At 49.3% G+C, this 13,163-nt stretch overlaps 1 protein-coding gene across 1 annotated transcript in view; it reads left to right on the top strand.

The window, feature by feature from the left end:
* The window catches only part of CECR5 (cat eye syndrome chromosome region, candidate 5), a 36,628-nt gene extending 23,908 nt beyond the window's left edge, over positions 1-12,720 (top strand). Inside the window, exons 2-8 of the mRNA XM_011945662.1 lie at positions 2,099-2,302; positions 3,273-3,385; positions 5,251-5,344; positions 7,089-7,122; positions 9,014-9,188; positions 11,506-11,694; positions 11,885-12,720. Coding sequence (XP_011801052.1) covers positions 2,195-2,302; positions 3,273-3,385; positions 5,251-5,344; positions 7,089-7,122; positions 9,014-9,188; positions 11,506-11,694; positions 11,885-12,221 — 1,050 coding nt within the window. The 5' untranslated portion in view covers positions 2,099-2,194 and the 3' untranslated portion in view covers positions 12,222-12,720. The remainder of the gene's footprint in view (positions 1-2,098; positions 2,303-3,272; positions 3,386-5,250; positions 5,345-7,088; positions 7,123-9,013; positions 9,189-11,505; positions 11,695-11,884) is intronic.
* The last annotated feature ends 443 nt before the right edge of the window (positions 12,721-13,163 follow it).

The following is a 13,163-nucleotide window of genomic DNA, read 5'->3' on the forward strand; positions in this document are numbered from 1 at the left end:
GGAGGCGGAGCTTGCAGTGAGCTGAGAACCAGCCACTGCACTCCAGCCTGGGCGACAGAGCGAGACTCCGTCTCAAAAAAAAAATAAAATAAAATAAAATAAAGGGAGCTCTGTGCATAGAGTAGGTGTGTCAATAAGAATGACTTGACCTAGGTGGCACCAACAAAAGAAGAATAGCAAACAAGTTAGGTTAGGTTTGTTTTGACGATTGAAGAACATCTTGTCTGTTAACAGGCAGTTTATAAAATGAGAAATGGAATGATTTTTAAAAACAGCATTCGACTTTATAAATCCAGGAAGTGCAGGTCGAGAAGAGATAATTTTTTACCTTTAAATTATCGAAAAGTTTGATAATTAACAAACAGATAGTTGTGAAAATCAATACTATAAGGGTAAAGTACGTTGCCAGTGGACATGTTTTTGAACAGCAGTTTGTCAGCAGGTGTTTGCGTAATTACATTTGCTCTCTCTGATTTATTACTCCTATTTTTAAGAATCTAGCTCAAGGAAATACCCATAATGTGGGAAAAAAAATCAGTATTCCTGAAGAGGTTCCTTGTAGCATTATTTTTCATAGCAAAATTGTGGAAAACTGTCCAAAATATAGAGAACAATATTAGTGAATCATTCACTCAGAATAGTATGTAGCCAGAAATGATGTTTAGGAAATAGAGCTATGCATAATTAATATGGAATGATAGGGCAGGGTGCAGTGGCTCACGCCTGTAATCCCAACACTTTGAGAGGCCAAGGTGGGTGGATCACCTAAGGTCAGGAGTTCGAGACCATTCTGGTCAACATGGCGTAACCTCGTCTCCACTAAAAGTACAAATATTAGCTGAGCATGGTGGGGTACACCTGTAATCCCAGCTATTTGGGAGACTGAGGCAGAAGAATCACTTGAACGTGGGAGGCAGAGGTTGCAGTGAGCTGAGATCGCGTTGCTGCTCTCCAGCCTCGGCAACAGAGCAAGACTCTGTCTCAAAAAAAAATAAAAATAAAAATAAAAGATAGCCAAGAGATACCAACTAAAAAAGTAAGATGGAAAACAAAGTCAACATGATTCTATGTGTGTGTTAAGATTAGAAAGTTGTGTATACTATGGATTTATAAAAGCCTTCTGGAAATTAGGCAAGACAGGAAGAGGACTAAGTAAGTTGGAGATAAGAAACTTTTGAAACATTTTTATATTGTCTGTAGTGATTGAGGTTATTTTTTTTTAACTTTTTGCTGTAATAAAATCTTAAAAGATGGTTATAAAGGCTATTGTAATCCATAAAAATATTTATCATATATGTCAAGCAAAAAAGAATGAGATGACGCAAAATTGCATGTAATACAGTTGTAGCTACAAGACAAATATAAGAATAGAGAAAAAAGGGAAACTATTAATTGGTTGTTTTAAAGTGTTGGGGTTAGGCCGGACTCGGTGGCTCACACCTAATAATCCTAGCACTTTGGGAAGCTGAGGCGGGAGGATCCCTTGAGCCCGGTGGGTCAAGGCTGCAGTGAGCCATGATCACACCACCAGTCTGGGCGACAGGAAGACTCTGTAAAAACAAATGATTAAAAATAAATGTTGGGATTATATTTTCTTTGGATTTCTCTATTTTCTAATTTAAAAATTACCCTGTAAGAATCCTGTCTTCATTTTTTTGTTCTTTTTTTTTTTTTTGAGATGGAGTCTCGCTCTGTCGCCCAGGCTGGAGTGCAGTGGCCGGATCTTGGCTCACTACAAGCTCCGCCTCCCAGGTTCACGCCATTCTCCTGCCTCAGCCTCCCCAGTAGCTGGGACTACAGCCGCCCGTCACCTCACCTGGCTAGTTTTTTTGTATTTTTTAGTAGAGACTGGGTTTCACCGGGTTAGCCAGGATGGTCTCGATCTCCTGACCTCGTGTTCCGCCCGTCTCGGCCTCTCAAAGTGCTGGGATTACAGGCTTGAGCCACCGTGCCCGGCCATTTTTTTGTTCTTTCTGACAGGTTTTCAAGGGACATGAGTGACCCGAGGATGGTGTTGAGCCTCTTTGTAAGGGTTGTTTCTTTGTTCTCTTCCTACCTCTTGACTCACGTACTGGTAATTATCTTACCATCTCTGCAGAGCCCGCCCACCTTTGGGTTCCTGTTGGACATCGATGGAGTGCTTGTGCGGGGCCACAGAGTGATCCCTGCTGCTCTGGAAGCCTTCCGAAGGCTGATGAACTCCCAGGGGCAGCTGCGGGTGCCGGTGGTTTTTGTTACAAATGCTGGGAACAGCTTACAACACAGCAAAGCCCAGGAGCTGTCAGCCCTGCTGGAGTGCGAGGTGAGAAGGCAGACAGAGGCATGGAAGCCCACGGACCTGGTTCTTAATGGAGCCCCTGCCCCAGCTCCAAGTCCCTTTCCCTTGGGTTGGGATATGGAATCACCTGGTCCTAGGTCATGGCCACAGCTGAACACAGAAATCCTGCCTGTGTATTTGGTAGTTGTAGTTTATGTCCTTGTATCTGTTTCTTTTCTTCTGGGTATCGGGGGTGTGAGTCCCTGGAAAGCAAAGGTCACACACGTGTCTGGAACTCTGCATAGCAGGAATAGCAGGTGCAGCTCTGAAGTCACACCTTGGCTTTCCTGAGTATGATGTATACACCTGAAGGAGTCCTGTCCTCTTCAGCCACCTGCAGCCCTGCACCATATCCCAACTTTGATGCATTCTTGTTTGTTGAGGGTGAATTCAGCTTTTGGAAAGAGTCCTTTGGAGCCAAGAGAGTAAATAAAATGGCTGGTTTATTAGATGATGCTGTTCAAAGTTGCATGTAAAGTGTGATGGAATAAAATTGATTCCTTGCTGTGGTTTCCAGAGAGAATTCCAAAAATCTTCCAACTAAAGGCTGCATTGTTTGGGTTAGTAAAAATGTTAAGCAGCTGAGTCTTAGCAGAACTGAAAATAGAAAGTAAAAGACCAATTTCTGTGACAGTGACAGGGAGCACACATGAACCCTGTGGCTTCCAAACGGGGGCTTGGGAAATCCAAACTGAACCTGACGGGATGGTGGTGGCGAGTGGTCAGAACCCACATCTGTGGCATTTCTGGTCTCTTGTTTTGTGTGGCAAGAACCAAATGAGACAGGTTCTTCTCACATCTGTTTGGGTGCCTTTTAGAAGTGCTGCTGCGTGCTAGAAAGGGCTTTGCTCACCTTTCTTTTTCTGAGCAGGCTAAAGGACCTGCCACCTGTCTCATTATTTCCCTCAACAGTTCTGTCTTCCTCTGCCCTCCCCTGTCTTGGCTGTCCCTACAGGTGGATGCAGACCAAGTTATCCTCTCTCACAGCCCCATGAAGCTCTTCTCAGAGTACCATGAGAAGCGGATGCTGGTGTCTGGGCAGGGGCCCGTGGTGGAAAATGCCCAGGGGTATCCTTTTGGTCTTAACTCTGGCTGAAGGGAAGGGGCAGGGCTGGGGCATTTCCTCTATTAGCTGAGTGGGGACTGTAATGAGGAGTGCTGGGTGCTGGGGTACACAGGCGATGTTGTGGGCTCAGGGAGGGAGGAAAGCTCCCGATTGTGGTCAGTCCTCATGTCTGGTGGTTTCCAGAAGCCAGTCCTCATACCCCTGCATCAGAATCCTCCGGGGGGCTTAAAATACAGATTCCAGGGTGTCTGTGCTGGAGCCTTAATTCACTAGGTCTAGGGTAAAACTCAGGAATCTGTATTTTTTTTTTAAAAAAATCACCTCTCTTAGTGGTTCTGTAACTAGGTTTGGGAACCCCTGCTCTAGCCTCTTCCTTGGGGTGCCCAGTCAGTTTATTAGCCAGTGGTAGTGAAGGAACTATGGGGAGCTTGTCTCTGGGAGCCTGCGGAATAATATCTGGCCCCTCTTTCAAGCAACTGAGTTGTGCTGAGCACGTCCTGTGTACCAGTGTTGTGCCGCACACTCTGAATGGGATGAGGACCGGGATGAGGACGTGGAGCTTACGAATCAGTCAAGGGCTTGTGCTTGAGGAGGCAAGAATAACCCCGTGCGCAATAAAGGAGCGTTTAGATGGTGTGTGATTGAAGTCCTACAAGCTCACAGGAGCTGTGCCACAGGCGTTGAGGGGAGGGGTTGGAGTATCCCTGGGGCAGGAGTTGCCTGTGGCTTCTTGGAGGGGTACAGTGGAGTCCCGGGAGATGGCTAAGCTTTCTTAGGCAGGGGAAGTAGGAGGTTGGGAATGGGATAGGGAGAGGAATGAAAGAACAGGAAGGGTGGGTGGTGCCAGGGTGTCGGGAACCTTGGAAGTAAACTTGAAGAGTCTGACCAACTTCTCAGGGCAAGGGAGGGCATAGCAGGCTTTATTGCTGATGGGGCAATCTGATAGAATCAGGATTTTGGGGAAATTCATTTTGAAAGTAATCTGAAACCATGTCCAGTTAAGATTGCAAGTTGGAATTGAGGACAGGAAGATGGAGGCAGCTGAAGCTGGCTTGTCCCTCCCCAAGGCCTCCTCTTCCTTGCTGATTTGGGTTCATCCTTTAAGAGTTTAGCTCCAGCCCTACTTCTCCATGACTCCTCTGGACTCCCCAGCCCACTGAGGAGTCTCTTCTGAACTCAGCAGTGACTGGCAGCACTGTTCTTAGAACACTGGTTTTCATGGGCTCTGAATGTGCTAGGCTCCTTGGGGACAGCACCTTTTTTTTTTTTTTTTTTTTTTTTAGACAGGGTCTCACTCTGTTGCCCAGGTTGGAGTGCAGCAGTGCAATCATAGCTCACTATAGCCTTGACCTCCTGGGCTCAAGTGATCCTCCTGCCCCAGCCTCCTGAGTAGCCTCCTGAGTAGAATACAGGTGTGTACGACCATGCCTAACTGACTTTATTTGTAGAGACAAGGTCTCACTATGTTGCCCAGGCTGGCCTGAAACTCCTGGCCTCAAGCCATCCTGCTGCCTCAGCCTCCTAAAGTGCTGGGTTTTCAGGCATGACCCGCTGCACCCAGCTGGGGACAGAGATTCTTATGTGCCTTTGCCCCGTGGGCTGTGCCCAGCATAGGACCTGGTAGCTGGCATATGCCTGGTGATTGCTGGTGGGTTAGCCAGGAGCTACCCTCTCTACTCTGGCTGTGCAGTTATAGCCTGTCTGCCAGCACCTGCAGAATTTGTGCCATCCTTGCTGAGCTCTGCTTGGTGCCCTCCTCCCTGGCTTGAACAGGAGTAGGTTGTGTTCCCTTCACTTGTGATTTGATGCATTCAGAAAGGCTTCTTCCCCAAGAACTGTCCAGCATTACTTCCTGAGCTTGCTCCAGGCTGGGCTTCCGAAATGTTGTTACCATGGATGAGTTGCGGATGGCCTTCCCTCTGCTTGACATGGTGGACCTGGAGCGGCGGCTGAAGACCACGGTAATAAGGAGCACGGGTTGGGCTGTGTCATCCTTCACTCCTCCAGTGCCCTGCATTGGCTGTGTCGCTGACCTTGCAAGCCCTTCTGCAGAGCTGTGATTTGTCCATGCTTCTGTATGTCCATTGCCTCTTTGGAGGCACATCTGGCTAAGGGTTTTGTTCCCTGAATTTATGAGAATGGCCCAGAGGCTGGCTGCGGTGGCTTACACCTGTAATCCCAACGCTTTGGGAGGACTGTTTGAGCCCCGGAGTTCAAGACCAGCCTGGGCAACACAGTGAGACCCCGTTTCTACAAAAAAATTAAAAAAAATATTGGCCAGGTATGGTGGGTCACGCCTGTAATTCCAGCACTTTGGGAGGCCAAGGCGGGTGGATCACTTGGGGCCAGGAGTTTGAGCAACATAGCGAGACCCCATCTCTACAGAGAAGAAAAAAAAAAAAAAAAAAAGCCAGATATGGTGGCGTATGCCTGTAGTCCCAGCTACACAGGAGTCTGAGGAAGGAGAGTTGCTTGAGCCCAGGTGCTGGAGGCCGCAGTGAGCTGTGATCACTGCACTCCAGCCTTGGCGACTGAGTGAGACCCTGTCTCCAAAAAAAGGAAAAAAATAGCCCAGAGAAGTGAACGGCTTTACTCCCTGTCCTCTCTGTCTTGTTTGTAATTACCTGGGAACCCCTTTCAGAATCACAGCATCCCTTCCAACAAGGAGTTCCAGACTTACTGGCCGGCCTTCCCAGTGCTGCCCAGGAGAGCTGCTGGCCATTGTGAAGTTAGCAATCCTGAAGCCCGGCACTGAGCTGCCCTTGGGAGAGGCAGCTTGCTTGCAGAGGAAGCACTGGCCAGTCTGCACATCTGCCCAGGTGCCCTGTGTGCTGGGCTCATTTTTGAGCACTGACTTTGTCCGCCGTCTCATCTGATCCCTGGTGATCCTCTGCAGCATGACTGCCATCTCTTGAGGTGCCCGTTGGCTCACTTTCTCCTCATCGCACTGTCTACGTATCACATAGCCCAGGTCTTGAGTCAGACCATTCTCACAGTTTGACTACATGCAGTTATAAAGAGATAACTTACTTTTATTTGCAGATATAGCTTAAGTCCTTCCTCCTCCAAAGCTTTCTGATGGAACAGAGCACTTCCTCTCCTGTGAGGGCTTTCTCCCTGACCTGTGCAAGAACCATTCTGTGGAGAACCAGAATGTCAGAGTTGGAACAGATCTCAGAATAGCTCAGAGACAGCCCCACACAGGGGAGTGACCTGTCCTGGGTCACATAGTTGGTTGGTGGCAGAGCCAAGACTACCATGGCCTGGGGATGGAATGGACCCTCGAGGCTAGTTGAGTGAAGCTGCCTGCTCAAGAACCGACATGAGGAGAAACGGCCCATCAGGCCCCGATGCCACCTTCATCTCCACGGGCTCACCTGCATCCTTAGCTGTGTGATTCTAGACTCTTACTTGGCTGTGTCTTGTGTCCTCTCCCACCAGAGAAAGACACCTGACCACCCTTCCTCCTGGTGACTTCACACGTGGTGTCCTGCCTGTTCTGTGGCCCCACCTGGCCATTGTCTTTTCGCCTTTCTCGCATCTTCCTCAGTCCTCTCCAGCTTTCCCTTGGCTTGGGCTTGGCCACGAGTATGGGGTCTGTGGAGTGTGTCTCCCCTCCCCTCCCAGCACCCCGGAGGTGGAGGTGTGGTTCTCCAGGAGTGGACGGTGACTTGTGTTTATAGCCTCTCCTTTGTCTCTCTGCAGCCCCTCCCGAGGAATGACTTCCCCCGCATTGAAGGTAAGAGAGGTCGTCTTTGATGAGTTGTGAGGTCTTTTCTCCCTCTCCTCTCTGGCCCTCAGGCTGTCTCAGTGTGACTGCCTGCAGCCTGGTTCAGCAGCAAGGGGGCCTTGGAGTCAGGACACGCAGGCTCTGGTCTGGATCTGCCACTCACCACCTCTGAGACTGTTGTTAGTCTTTCCTTCCCTGTGTCACTCACTATTGCAGGAAAACCGTAAGCTTAGAGAATTTTAGCAGTGGAAAGGCACCTAGAGGTGATCTACTCTAGTGTTTCTCAGCTTTTAAACCTAGTTCTCCCCTTTTTATAGCAAGAACGTTGGAATATCCCCTTTATTATCCTGAAGTGAAATTCATAGGTAATGTAACTTCTAAACACACATATTAAAAATTAGTTCAGTATAAAGCTGTAACTGTAATAGGGAGATATAAAAGGAAACATTTTTAGTAAGAAGATAATGTATTTCAGTATGTAGTAATTATCCAAGAAGTAAAATGGTTGCACAAAACAGAATCACCATGAATGTTAACAGCTACAAATGCAGGCTGATGTAAGTGTGTTCACAGGTGTGATAGGCGTGTTTTACAGGTGACTCAGAAATCAGGGGCAGCATTGCCACTGGTCAAGTAATTTTCCAAAACGGAACAACTCCTGGTAGAGTTTTCAAAAGGCAACGTACAGTCTTCTCTTGACTTACAGGATAGTTGTATTTTTGGAACAATCTGGTTGTATTTTTGGAAAAATCGATGTTTATTGAAACTGTACAAAAATACTTCGTGATTGTATGTAAAATAGAATTGTTCAAGTAATTCTGAAAAGGTTGTTCACCTATGTGGATATCAGGATATCAGGTGGGACATTCAAATGTTATTAAGACATGGGAAAGATTTTTCTTTTTCTTTTTGTTGTTTTGTAGAGACGGGATCTCACTATGTTGCCTAGGCTAGTCACAAACTCCTGGGCTCAAGCAGTCCTACCACCCTGGCCTCCCAAAGTCCTGGAATTACAGACACAAGCCACCACACACAGCCATGGGATGGTTTTTTTAAAAATTAATTTTAATTTTACTGTGGGACAGTTTTTGATTGTGCAGGATTGTCCTAAGTATGTAGCATCCCTGGCCGCCTCCCACAACCTTCACTTGCTAGGTTTTAGTCATTGTGACAATTAAAATTGCCCCTGATTTCTAAAGCACCTCATAAGGGGTGGTGCTGCCCCATTGAGAATCACTGGTCTGGTGCAGTTCACCGGCCCTGTACCTTAGTGTCAGCAGAGTCCTTTGCCTAGTGCTTCCTGTGTGTCTAGTCCTGGGCTGTTTACTGATGATATAGTTCATTTTTATCCTCACAACAGCATTATAAGTAGTGTTGCTGTTATGTAGTTGCAGTTGAGGAAACTGGGGCTTGGAGAAGAGAAGTTACTTGCCCACAGTCATACAGGAAGATTGGTGGAGTCCAGGTTGGGGTTCAAGTCTGTATCACTCCACACCCCCTCTCCTGGCTGTTAGGTTCTGCTGGTCCCTGGGGCTCAGAGAGAAGTGACTGAGGGAACAGGATCCCTTGCTAAGTCGTGTGAGGGAGAGCGTGGTGGCAGAGCCCCAGCCAGCAAGGAGAAGTAGGCCTGAGACATGCTGCTTTTGTTTTGTAACCTCTTCTGTGAAGCACCAGTGGACTGAAGTCAGAATGGGAGCCCTCAGGAATCTCCTTCCTGGGCCCTGGGCCTTGTGCACCCAGGGTGGATGGGTAAGGGGCTCTACTAGGCTTGTTGGGGAGCTGTGCCCTGCCCAGCTGGGTGCACCATGGGTGGAGGGCTTGTGGGCGGGTAGCCCTAGCTGGCATCCTGAGGGCCTGCCACCTGCCCTGCAGCCCTCACCTGCGCCTCTGTTCTTTAAAGGGGTGCTCCTCCTAGGGGAGCCGGTCCGCTGGGAGACCAGCCTGCAGCTGATCATGGATGTCCTCCTCAGCAATGGGAGCCCTGGGACTGACCTGGCGACACCCCCCTACCCCCACCTCCCCATCCTGGCCAGCAACATGGATCTCCTGTGGATGGCTGAAGCCAAGATGCCCAGGTGAGGACACAAAGCTCCCAACCTTGGTCTGGTGGTCCACTCCTGGCTGCTGCCTGGGCAGTCCTGCAGGCAGTTCCCACCCGTCATCCTGACACCCGGGGTGCTCGGACCTTACTTAGGTAGGCCCTGTTGTTGCTGCAGTAACCTGGCCTTTGGAAGGGCTTTCAAGGATCACTCCACGTGTTCATTGCTAAACCTAAACTACAGATTACGGAGTCTGAGGGTGTATTGAGAGGATGTTTCACACATGACCCCTGCCCCCTATAATCTTAGCAGAACATGCTCTTTGTGTCTGTGGACCCAAACCGTGGATACTTTTTGTGCTGTATCAGTGCACATTCAGTTGCCCTTCCTTCCTTGGCTCCCCCCTCTAGCATTGGTTCTTTCACTTTCTTGTTTTCTTTTACCCTTAAGACATAGGGCAGGAGGAAGCAAGTATTTGCCTTTTGTGTGTGTGTGTGTGTGTGGAGATAGGGTCTCACTCTCTTATCCAGGCTGGAGTGCAGTGGTGCAGTCATAACTCACTGCAGCCTTGAACTCTTGGCCTCAAGTGATCCCCCTGCCTCAGCCTCCAAAAGTGCTGGGATTACAGATGTGCACCATCATGCCAGCTAAGGATTGTTCCATTGGTTGCATAGACCAGAGAACTGAGACCCAGCGGATAAGTGGCTTTCTCAGGGGCATGCAGGTGCCTACACTCCCTACTCAGCTGTGTTGGTATCATCTGTTCTGTCTTATTCTGGGGCTAGCACAGATAGAGGCAGCCCTTTTTTGGCCCTCAAGGTGCTTACACGAAGGCCAGCTGACAGCTGCTGTGTACTGTTTGGTTGCTGTTATCTGCATGGCCAGACTCTTGAGTCAGCCTGCTGTTGACCCCCAGTCAACAGTGCTCGTCAGCAGAGGGTGGGCACGGCCCAGTACTGCCTCAGGGCCCATCTCAGTAGTCCTAGAGAGACGGGGGTATGGGATGCTCTTGTCACTTTTAAAGTGTATGTCTGTGGCTCGAGGCTTGGCATTGTCTCTGAAGTATTATTCCTAGAGGAGGGATGCTGACACTAGATCAGTGGGCTTGGTTGGTTATGTCGCTGTGAACTGAAAAGCAAGGGGCAGGTTTCAATTTATAAACCAGATTTTAGATGAACTTTTTAAATTAAAAATAGAATTCTTTACATAAATGACACTGAAAAATGTGGTGGCTCACGCTTGTAATACCAACACTTCGGGAGGTCGAGGTGGGTGGATCACCTGAGATCAGGAGTTCAAGATCAGCCTGGCCAACATGGCAAAACCCCGTCTTTAATAAATATAAAAATTAGCGGGGCACGGTGGTGCGCACCTGTAATCCCAGCTATTTGGGAGGCTGAGGCAGGAGAATCGCTTGAACCCGGGAGGTAGAGGTTGCAGTGAGCCAAGACTGCACCCAAGCGCCAGCCATCATATCAGCATTCCAGGTGTCAGGAAAGAGTTGGGGAGGGCAGAGAGGGCAGAGAAGAATACCCTGTCCCCAGTTTTTTTGTTTTTGTTTTTTTTTTAGATGGAGTCTTGCTCTTTCGCCCAGGTGGAGTGCAGTGATGCAGTCTTGGCCCACTGCAGCCTCCGCCTCCTGGGTTCAAGTGATTCTCCTGCCTCAGTCCCCCAAGTAGCTGGGACTACAGGCATGTGCCACCATACCCAGCTAATTTTTGCATTTTTAGCAGAGACGGGGTTTCGCCATGTTGGCCAGACTGGTCTTGAACTCCTGACCTCAGGTGATCCACCTGCCTTGGCCTCCCAAAGTGCTGGGATTATAGGCATGAGCCACTGTGCCTGGCCCCCTGTCCCCAGTTATAAGGATGCTTACTAAAAGTTTAGCCCAGCATTCTGCTTTCCTTGACTGTAGCTTAGTCACATGGCCACACCTCACTGGAAGGGAGGCAAGGGAAAGTCTTTTTCACACCTAGTGGTAATATGGTCAGCTGAAGATGGACATCAGCAAAGAAGGGAGAAGGGCAACCGTAGTCTGCCCCAGCTCTACAGCAGGATTTAAGCTCTGGAGTCAGACTGAGTTGTAATCCTAGCTCTGCCATCTTGAACAAATTACTTAATCTTGCTGTGCCTTGGTTTCCTCATTTTACAAATAGTGTCATCTCATGGAATTTTTCTGAGAGGGAAATGTGAAATACTGCCTCCAGTGCCAGCACAGTGTCTGCTACATGTCAGCTCTTACCCTGGGGAAGAGGCTGGTCTGTGTGGTTGCTGCTTAGACAGTGGCAGTCCTATTCTCTAGAAGAGCCTGGAGATCAGGAAGACTGAACTGCTGCATGCTCGTTTCTGGCAGGTTTGGACATGGCACCTTTCTGCTGTGCCTGGAAACCATTTACCAGAAAGTGACAGGCAAGGAGCTGAGATACGAGGGCCTGATGGGCAAACCCAGCATCCTCACTTACCGGTACGCCCAGGACCTGATCAGACGACAGGCGGAGAGGCGGGGCTGGGTCGCCCCCATCCGGAAGCTCTATGCTGTGGGGTAGGCTCTGCTCCTCCTTCTTCATCCCTTTTATGACGTCCCCTTCCCTCCCTCCCTCTCTAGTCTCACCCCCGTTTCCCTGTATCTCATTCACTCTTCTGCCCCGAAACTCTTCTCTGCTCCCTTTGCTTTGCAACATTGAGTTAGGGTTTTCTCCTTTTTCCTTTTCCGTTGTGGCTGCCCCTGCCAGTGACAACCCTATGTCTGACATATATGGCGCCAACCTGTTCCACCAGTACCTGCAGAAGGCGACGCGTGACGGGGCGCCAGAACTAGGGGCCGGGGGCCCACAGCAGCAGCAGCCCTCAGCAAGCCAGAGCTGCATCTCCATCCTGGTGTGCACAGGCGTCTACAATCCCAGGAACCCGCAGTCCACGGAGCCTGTCCTTGGAGGAGGGCAGCCTCCATTCCACGGGCACCGAGACTTATGCTTCAGTCCAGGGCTCATGGAGGCCTCCCACGTGGTGAATGACGTGAATGAGGCTGTGCAGCTGGTCTTCCGCAAGGAGGGCTGGGCTTCAGAGTGAGGGCAGTGCGGTGGAGGCAAGGGGGTGAGCCTGGACCTGTGGGCGAGTCCCATTGGCTGGGCTCTGGCCTGATCACTGGGCTCAGGTCAGGGCTTGGTTCCCTTGCCACCATTCCTGCTGCCCCATGAGTGTGGCATTACTGGTCACTTAGAAGAAGACAGTGGCTCTTTTTCCTTGCTGGGTAGCATTTTGTATGGAACTGTCAGAATTTTCTGGGCACAGTACCCTTGTGCCTCTCCTGGCAGTCTAACCCCAGGCCATTCTCTTCACCTGTGTGCCTCAGTGTCCTCCTCATTTCAGTAGGAACTTCTGAAAAGGGGGAGGCAGTGTGGAATACTGTGGATGTCTGTGCAGAGCCTTTGCCGGCATTGAAGGCGTGCAACCTGTCGGCAGAGTGTCTAACACCAGATGCTACTTTTTACTGTATTGTAGTTTATTGCCCAGAGATTTGGGGCTTTTTTAAAAATTAAAATAATCATAATAAATATTCATGATGTTGTCTCTTGTGAAGCTCTGTCTGGAGTGCACTAAAAGTCCTGTGGGAAAAGCAGAAGGAGTGAGTGGTGTGGGCAGCCCAGGGGCTGGGAGATGGGTGGCATTTCAGCTCCACGAGGTGCCCACATCTCCTTTCCTACCTCCCGCCCCCACGCCTATACCCATTCTGGGCTGTGAAGCTTGAGGTTATCTAGGAATGAGTTTGGCATGTACTTAGCTGTACTTAGCAACTTCCCTGGAGTGGAAAACGAGGGATCTTGTTACTGATGGTTCTAAAGGAAGCAGCTCTTCCTGCAGTGATTCTAGAAAACATTCCGCTTCCTGCATCCCTTCCTCTAGGAGTAACCAACTTCATTTCTTCATTTGTGTCACCCATGGCCTCAGCATCTGCAAATCCCCCACTCAGTTCTCGTCCTTATTTTACTCCAGTAGCCGTTTGCGTTTGAC

This window comes from Colobus angolensis, unplaced genomic scaffold (genome assembly GCF_000951035.1).
Source record: "Colobus angolensis palliatus isolate OR3802 unplaced genomic scaffold, Cang.pa_1.0 Scaffold242, whole genome shotgun sequence".
Taxonomy (NCBI): domain Eukaryota; kingdom Metazoa; phylum Chordata; class Mammalia; order Primates; family Cercopithecidae; genus Colobus; species Colobus angolensis.